A 9,076-nucleotide genomic window follows, 5' to 3' on the forward strand; every position below is an offset into this window, starting at 1 on the left:
CAGGGGCTGACCAATCTTTAGTTCTTGACCTACGCACTTAACAGAAAAAATTAGTCTCCTTAAATGTCTGTGTAGATCTTTAAGATCTGGACAGAATAATAAAATTTCAAGAAAAGGAAAACCGAATACTGAAATCAGAAAAAACCAGAATGTTCACGATGGTTTCCTATCCTCAACCCATCAAGTATCCTCAAGGCAAGGTATATCACGCAGATGCCTCGAAAGTCGAGCTCTGATACCAGATTTGAAAGGATTATCAACCCACAAATTATCGTAAAATAGTAAAACAAAGCAAGAACAGAAAATAGAACGCTCAAAATTTTCACCCAATTCAGCTAAACACGACCTAATCTGGGGGACTCAGAGGTAAGCCCGTTACTAGCAAGAAACCTTCAAGAGAGTGTACAAACATTTGAGAAAACCAAATCAAATCCACTATATGGTCATCGATCCACAAGGATCTCTCAATAACTCGAACCCTAGCCCACAAGAATAGACAAAACCTTGCCAAGAACACGATATAGGTTTACTAGCCACAATCAAGGCCTAAAATAATGTACATACGTTCTACCATCATCAGATAACAACAAAGATTATTACAAAAACCACCGAAGATTTCCAGATCTAAGAAGAAGAGAAGAACAAAGGCGATAGAATGAGAGAGAGAAAACCCACGAGTCTATTCTTCAAAAATGACCGATTGATTGAAGCCCCATGCCTCAAAAGTTTGCAAAGGCATTAATAATGGGAACCTAAATCTCAACCTTAGAATTAGATCAACGGTCCACAATAGCCAAGAAAAAGCACAACTCAAGTGACCATCTATTAGCCAATGCCCAATTGCCAACTATACATAGGAGTACAAGAGGGACAAATCGCATTTTCATTTATGAAAGTGTGGTTTGAGAAACACAACTTCACACCATTCTATATGAGCCACATATTACAACATTAGGAATGACAATGACGTACATTGTTATGTCAAGGATTTTTGTCCCATGCCCCGCTTATGACAAATGGGGCAAGGCACCCATGGTGCCCTGTTTAATATTTTTTGTTTTAAATAAGATATTTACTATGAAGTTTAAATTTCTCTTTTAAATAATACCAAACGGGGAGGCAGGTGAGGTGGGATGTCACCCACTACCCATACCTGCCCGGCCCGACCTGGACCCTTAACTTGAACAATGCAAGGAATTTATGTCCTATCTCGAGTCCCTCAGGGTTCACGTCGATCAAAATTTTTGACATCCTTGAAGGGCGTGTTTTAAATAGGGTGAACATTGTAACTGGAATCAAACTCCTAAATCGAATTGGAAACATCGATTCCGGAATGTTACACAAAATAATTGTTGTTCTGATTTTGAAAAATCGAGAACGGATCAATTTTTGACATGTTCTTAGTTTTTGGAACCAAAACCGAATACGTGATTTCGAAAATCAACGTTACATAAAAAATAAGATAAAATAAAATTATTGTTCTGATTTTCAAAAAATCGAGAATCGAACAATTTTGGACATGGTCTTAGTTTTTGGAACCAGAACCGAATACTTGAATTGGAAACTATTCACCAATTTTATATTCCCCCTATTTTTCTTTTTAATGGCTCCTTTCAATCTGAGTCATTAAATTTTTCGTTAATGCTGGTTGTACTTCACAATGCTTGTACATGCCAGCATTAATGTCGAGGTGGGCGAGTGAATGATTATTTTAAAAAAATAAAAATAAAAAATAAAAAAATCATCCCCGTATTTGACCTGTACAGGCCCTGTGACAATCAGCATTTCTCTATAAATTTTTAGGTTGGCTTGTCTATATACATTGTAATACTTCCCAACCCTTCCACATCACAATATTCCATGTCCATTTTGTTGGCTTTCTTAATTCAAATGCATCCCTTATAATTTTCTATGCATTTTTAGATATTCAAAGAAAATCAAGTTGGTCAATATTGACGCATTTATAAATTTGTTATAAAAGAATTGCTATTGCAAATTCAAATTCAAATCAAAATCAAATGGTTCCAATTCCAATTCAATTCCATTAATTACATTAAACTGAATTATTCCATTTACAAAATACTAAAGTTTAATGGATGATTTCAGTTCTTGAAAAATCCAAACCTAACCACTCGATACCCACCCATAGTTTTAAATAAAATTAATCATATTTTGTATGTCTCACTTTCTTACATAATTATTAAACCTGACTTGATCATTTATTAAACCTGCTCTTGGAATTGAAATAAATTCAACAACGAATCACAAAATCTTGGTAATCCTCCATCTAATGAATGGATAGTCTGCTTTAAAACCGTCCGTCTTGCACCCACCCATAGCACTTGAAAAATAGAAGTTTGACGTCATAGTAGAACAGAAATTATTTTATTTTAAAGGGAAGACCTAACGATAAATTCAAGCTAATATAACCATCTTTACACTAATTAAAACTTTTTAAAAACTCCATACATCAAAACACATGAAGTTTAATAATCTAGACCTTTATATTAGCTTTGATTTCAGGACTATTATGATTATTTGTCAAATTTATTGATCAAATTCATTTGCAGAAGAATGGTCCCCTCTTTTAGCAGAAATATAAGTTTAAAAAATTTAATTTGTTACTTTAACATACGACGGAAGCCAATGCTAGAACCACCACCAAGGCCAACTGACATCCATTACTGATTACGCGATAGACAAGAATATTAACTATGAATGTAACATATATAATGTCTAAGCTGAATATGTCTTGTGGTGTTGGCTCTGAAACCGGCAGTTGGAAAACAAAAAAAATTCGATAAATATCAAGAGCCTAACCAAGAACTCATCTATTTGCCTCGACAGAATTGCAGATTTGGTGAAAGAAACCACTGAAAATTTCAAACTTTTATAATTTACCCAATCCAAAGGTTACTGAGAAACAAAGGTGAAAAGGGGGTGAATCTATTCTACTGTTTTACAGTGTAGCTAGTTAAACTTTAGACACCGTTCCAAGCAAGGCCCATAGGTATTGATGCCAATTCACTTGGCACAAGAAATTTAGCAAATGATGTAAATAAGCATTAAAAAGTTTCAACAAATATACCTATTGCCAAATTCTGGGTGAATGCATACTTCAAACAAAATTTATCGCTTCAACCCTGCTTAGAACTGTCCATCTCCCATAGCGTACAGGGTTATAACTTGAGTAATAGATGCATTATGAATTTGACACCGTTAGCTGATAAAGGCATCAAAGCAAGAATAATGACAATTATGAGAAGACACAATTTGCAGCAGATGCATGTCTTTAACTCGTGTAGGCATCACCAACCTTGTCCAAAGCAGGTACATGGCTGTTACTTCTGCATCTGCATCAAGTGTTTACCACATCAGAACGACTAGAAGAATAATACAGGAATAAATTTTATTCCAGGATTTGGTAACCAGTTCTATGCAAAAGAAAGGCAGAAAAATCACTTATGTAAATCTTAACGAAATACATTAGCAATTATAATTTAGAAAGGCACTAATGAGTAGAGAGAGAACTAGAAAGGTATAGATATAACAAGATAGTGAAGACTCTTAGAATTTAAGGGAGGGAGTCTCTCCAACAATAATTGAGGGGAGGTATATGTAGTTTGCTCAAAAATTAATGTAATGTTCACCAGACAAGCAGCTCACTGGCATTCAACATGTGTGTAAGTCATACAAGTGCTAAACATGATTGATGACAACATTGAAAAATGATATCTTCAAAGGAAAATAAATCTGTCCCTCGCTTAATTTTTGCCTAGTCTCCCTCACATTTGGTTCAGTTTCGCACGTACCTGTTAATTTATCTGTTTAAAACTGGATACTAAATTACATCACCTTGTACTATAACTAAATAAAACTTGGGGATTCAAATTTGAACACAAGGCAAGAAGCATTTAAAAACTTTATCTTTCATCTGATTTTTGAAAGTCTAATTGCCTCCATATAACTAAATTGCGTACAAGGACAGCATATGCAGCAGGAAAAACACACGATAACTAATGAAGACCCTACACATGCAGATCAACAAGAAAGATTGTACAGTAACTTCCCACCAGGATCATGTAGCCATACTTCCATACAGTATCTTACCATAGAGTCAACTGATATAATAATGTCACTATTTCTTGTTTATTGTAGAGCATAGATATCGAAGCGAATACTCATTTGACGAACAGGTATCAGCCAAATCTTGATGCAACCTAGTAACTGCCTTTTGCAATGATTTCAGAGCAGGAAGCAGATTTCTAGAATTCTGCTGAATATAATGGCCATGGGCTTTGCAGAGCTCCTGCCAAAAAATAGAACAATCAAAACCCAAGACAATTTTCATTCAGGAGTCTAAACTTTTATCCACACAAATAAAAATATAGGTTGTAAGAGTTGAAGAAATATTACCTGGCACCAATGTAGAATAAACTCCAAATGTGGACAATTCTCCATGAGTTCTGCAAGTGCCTCTATTAATCTCTGCAAATATTTATAAGGGACTGATGAAGCTACAGCTGGTATATCTGCTGGAGCGACAGTGATAATACATTTCCTTATTAGAGTATCTTCATTCAAGCGTAGACTAAGGATTAAAGCTCTTTTTGGTTGATAGTCTCTTAGAGCTGCATCAACTGCCTGCTCAAAATGGTAAAATATAGATACAGACGAATGTAAGCATCTCTTAGATGCACATCAAACATGCTAAAGCACATAATGGAAATGAAACATCAGAAGTCCCTTGTTTATTACAGTTTATTTTTTTTTAATTAAACCACACACTAGAGTGGAGTAATTATTCATATACCTTTTTATTACTTCATTTAACATAATATATGTATAACTGAAACTGTGTTCAATAGAACTTATTTTCCAGAAAAAGAATATATAATTCTCACCTCCGGTGTAACATCTATATCAAGATCAGTGGGATCAAACATAAAAGACTCGTCCATAGAATACACTAAAACTCCTTCAGTGGTCGCAGCTGCCCAACTCCGGCCAGTCGGTGCGATTCTCAGGCACTTTGTTCGAATAACTGGCCTTCCATGGTTAGGCTTTGATCCTGGCAAATCATATGCCAATTTGTTTTGTGTTTGCTTATCCACACCTTCCTCCCCATCACTTCTATCGTCATCAATCAAATCCAATGGACCTGCTTCTGTCATATTCCTTGAGTTCAAGAAGTCAAGAACCCCATCTAGTGAGAGATTATGGGTAATCTGGAATCTCCGCAGCAGTACCTGAAATTATTAGTAAACTAGTATAAGTACTTCACAAAGTAATATAGGGAATTGTAACGACAAGATCAGCATCAGATTGAAGTTATTCCTAAGCAAAAGCTCAGTGAACAAGATGGAGAGATCAGCCAGAAAATTACACAACATTTAACTATTTAAGTAATATATTATGCAGGTTTTGAAAATGACATTTGAGAATATGTTTCAACGGACAAACCCATCTCAACTTACTTTCCATAAATAAAGAGAGAGAAAACCAAGCTAAGTTGGTTCCATTTCATGTCACAATTAAAGGTTTCAAATGTGAAGTTATGTGGTGTGCTCCCTGCCCTTGGTCAAGGTGCAACTACAAAGTCCCAGAGCATTCTGGATAGTCAAAAATCCTGTGAGGCATTCCAATGTTATCACAGGGCACATGCCCAGGCTGGTCAGGCATGGTTCTTTTATGCTTTGCCGAAGGGTCAACTCCTCACTGACAAACAAACAGAACCTAAACCTCAGTCTATCCTGCACACTCTCTCTTACTATCTTGCCTATCCCTTTTGTTTTTCCTTTCTCATTTTTTTTTTTCCCTCTCTTGTTTCTATGCTCAATTTTAGAGTTTTTCGAGTTTCAGGTGATTAAACTTGGGCAAGGTATTTCAATATGATTAATTCATTTTTATTCAATTAAATTAAGCTATTTATGTCTCGAGATTCTCTCGTGACAATATGCCTTGAGATTTTCCCTATACAATTTTTGATAAATATACAATTATTTATATATAGTGCAATGTTATCCTGTATTTATTTTCTAAAACGTGTAGTAATATACTAGTGTCAAATAACTGGGGATTAGATTTATTAGCTATGTGGCACTACTGCTATTTTATAGTAGTTTTTGAAGGTTAATTAATAGAAATTCAAATACTATTGTTCAGTTTTACAGAATTTGCTTTTTGTTTAATATTAATGCCACATCTATGTTGTTACATATTCTGTTTGTGTTTTAATTTTTCCCTATTTTCATAATTAAATAGTTTTAATACAAAAAAATCAACACCTGTGCTTTAGCGCAGTGACTCCTGTGTGCCTTTCCTTTGAAAACATTGGTCATGATATGATAGCCAAATTAATAATGAGAAGGTTTTTATTCCAGATCAGATATGTTTTGGGTAATTACAGCTGATGTTTTCTACCATCTCTAATTTGTTTATTGCTAATGTAATGGTTACATGTTATATTGGATATACAGAATAATACTCGTCACATAGCCTTTAAGCTGCAAAACATATAATAAAATACAGTTAATTGATTAGTTCGACAACGAGAAAGAGTAGAGAGTGCACAAGTGTACTAAAACTAACCTGATCAGCAACATCGTACATACAAATGTATTTGCTATTTCCACCAGCCAATATGTAGCTCCCATCAGCAGAATAACACAAGGTTGTGAAGCACTTGCCGGCAGTTGAGTTAGCAGCTGATCTGCGATCAGTCATGAGACGTCCACCAGCAATGTCTCTACGGCCTTCAATTGCATACATCTCCAAGCCCTGTAATGGATCCCAAAAATGAATTTGCCCATCAAGTGTACTACAAGCCAGCTGTTTACCATCCGGGCGGTAAACAACTGTAAGGACATCATGCGTGTGATCAAATTTTTCAACACCACCTCTTCCTTCAAAAAGGTCCCACAAGCGAACAGTTTTATCCCAAGAAGAGGAAGCTAAAATAGCCTGCAGATTTAAAGCAGAAAGCATTTATAGTGATTAATGTGATAATCAATATCTTTTAAGCTCCAAAGAGACATTTTTTATTCGCATGATCAAAGATCATCACAAATGATGATGTTAATGTATTGATAGGGTAGCAAACTTTTAAAAGAAGAGCATTCAACAACTCACATTTGTGGGAGAAAATATTAATCCATGAACAGGACCCTCATGCCCACTGAGAACATCTAACAGTCTCCCAGTCTTCATTGACCAGACAAATATCTAATAAGCAATCAATCAGTAACCTTGTCAGTAAATATTAAAAATGATATATTAAATACGTGAGATAAATAGAGTAACCTTGTCAGTAAATATTAAAAATGATATATTAAATACGTGAGATAAATAGCAACTGTAATGACCTCAAATGAATCCAGCGTTCCAGCACAAATCACTTCACCGCTCTGATCTGATGCTAGAGAAACAAATTGCTTAGGTGTGGGGGTCACAAATGTTCTAAAGTTTCGATAGCGAAACAAATCCCACGCACGAACAGTCCCATCCAATGATGCACTCAAGAGACAATGATTGCCAGCCATAAAATGTAGTGCAGTGACTGCATTCGTGTGCTCAGAGAATGTCACGAAACAAAAACCAGATGAAACAGTCCACACCTGTGAACAAGAGCAGTAAACTTTCACTTCTGTTAGCAGAAAAGTTGACAAATGAAATTTTAATATGTATACATACTGCTGAGAATTAGAAACTCTGTTTCACCGATAGGAATCAATTAGCCAGAAAGAAGAAAAGACACACAAGATTTATAAAGGTTATCTTTAATGTGATACTACGTCCTCTTCTGTCACTGTAGTAATTCACAATGATGAATGTTTACAAGAAAGAACCACACACTTATCTTCTAGACAAGCTCCTACATCTACAAACCCAGGTTTTCACGAGCGTTGTCGGATTCTAGAGTGCCTGTCAAGAACAAATAGCTCATCCCCCTGGGTGATCATCAACAGCTAATGCAACCCAGTTACCAAAAGCGAGAGAATCTTCTTTACCTGCATAGTGTAGGATATTTGATCGATTATCCTACGGATGGCAGAAACGAATCAATTTAGATAGTTCTTTGTGACTCCAATGATGACTAGATGAACGCGTTATTGCTTCAAGAGAAACTCCCATCAAGGTTCACTATGAATCTACTTATTATGTTTGAAATCCTTAAAAGCATCAAGCGCTTCTGCCTCATCAAACAAAAGATAGAGATAAAGTCCTTTTCCTTTTTAATAATAAATAAGATAAGCTTCATCGCTCCAACCTAGTAAAGGGTCAAGGCAAGCCTATTGAGTGCACTCACTACCCAAGAATCTATCTCTAATAGTTCTTCTTTGCTTAGTCTTAAAACTACTCTAAAGCAATAGAATAAGAACTAAGGAGCTGCTGTAAGGAGGGGGGTCTTTGAAAGGTTTGGTTTGGTGAATCAGGAGGATATGTGAGAATGTCACCCACATGCTATGAGTTGTACTACTCAGTCTTTTCCCCTTATGCCCTTTAGCCACGAACATCGTGAATTCTTTTTGCCTCCTCCCTCTATACTAGAACCTAGAGGAACACCCAAGGACAAGCATTTTTTGGGCTTTTCTTAGGAAAGAAAGTAGCGTGCAGATGTAAAAGAATTACGACTAGCTTGCCATCGAAAGAAGAATCTATCTCTAATAGTTCTTCTTTGCTTAGTCTTAAAACTACTCTAAAGCAATAGAATAAGAACTAAGGAGCTGCTGTAAGAAGGAGGGGGGTCTTTGAAAGGTTTGGTTTGGTGAATCAGGAGGATATGTGAGAATGTCACCCACATGCTATGAGTTGTACTACTCAGTCTTTTCCCCTTATGCCCTTTAGCCACGAACATCGTGAATTCCTTTTGCCTCCTCCCTCTATACTAGAACCTAGAGGAACACCCAAGGACAAGCATTTTTTGGGCTTTTCTTAGGAAAGAAAGTAGCGTGCAGATGTAAAAGAATTACGACTAGCTTGCCATCGAAAGTCTTACAACTGGAATGGAACTATAAAATAAGTCCTACAATGGTACTTAAGAGAGGTAAGTAAGACTACTTATTTCAAATAAGAG

At 35.9% G+C, this 9,076-nt stretch overlaps 1 protein-coding gene across 1 annotated transcript; it reads right to left on the reverse strand.

Moving 5' to 3' along the window:
* Positions 1-2,928: 2,928 nt before the first annotated feature.
* Positions 2,929-7,715, reverse strand: LOC111400393 (periodic tryptophan protein 2; the record flags this gene model as incomplete). The annotated part of the gene is made up of 7 exons (XM_023027809.1): positions 2,929-3,353; positions 4,111-4,309; positions 4,417-4,644; positions 4,905-5,249; positions 6,592-6,963; positions 7,132-7,224; positions 7,365-7,715. Coding segments are annotated over 6 exons (1,560 nt in total), but the record flags the coding sequence as incomplete, so codon positions are not given.
* Between the last annotated feature and the right edge of the window lie 1,361 nt (positions 7,716-9,076).

The sequence above is a fragment of the Olea europaea genome, chromosome 10 (assembly GCF_002742605.1).
Source record: "Olea europaea var. sylvestris chromosome 10, O_europaea_v1, whole genome shotgun sequence".
Classification (NCBI taxonomy): Eukaryota; Viridiplantae; Streptophyta; class Magnoliopsida; order Lamiales; family Oleaceae; genus Olea; species Olea europaea.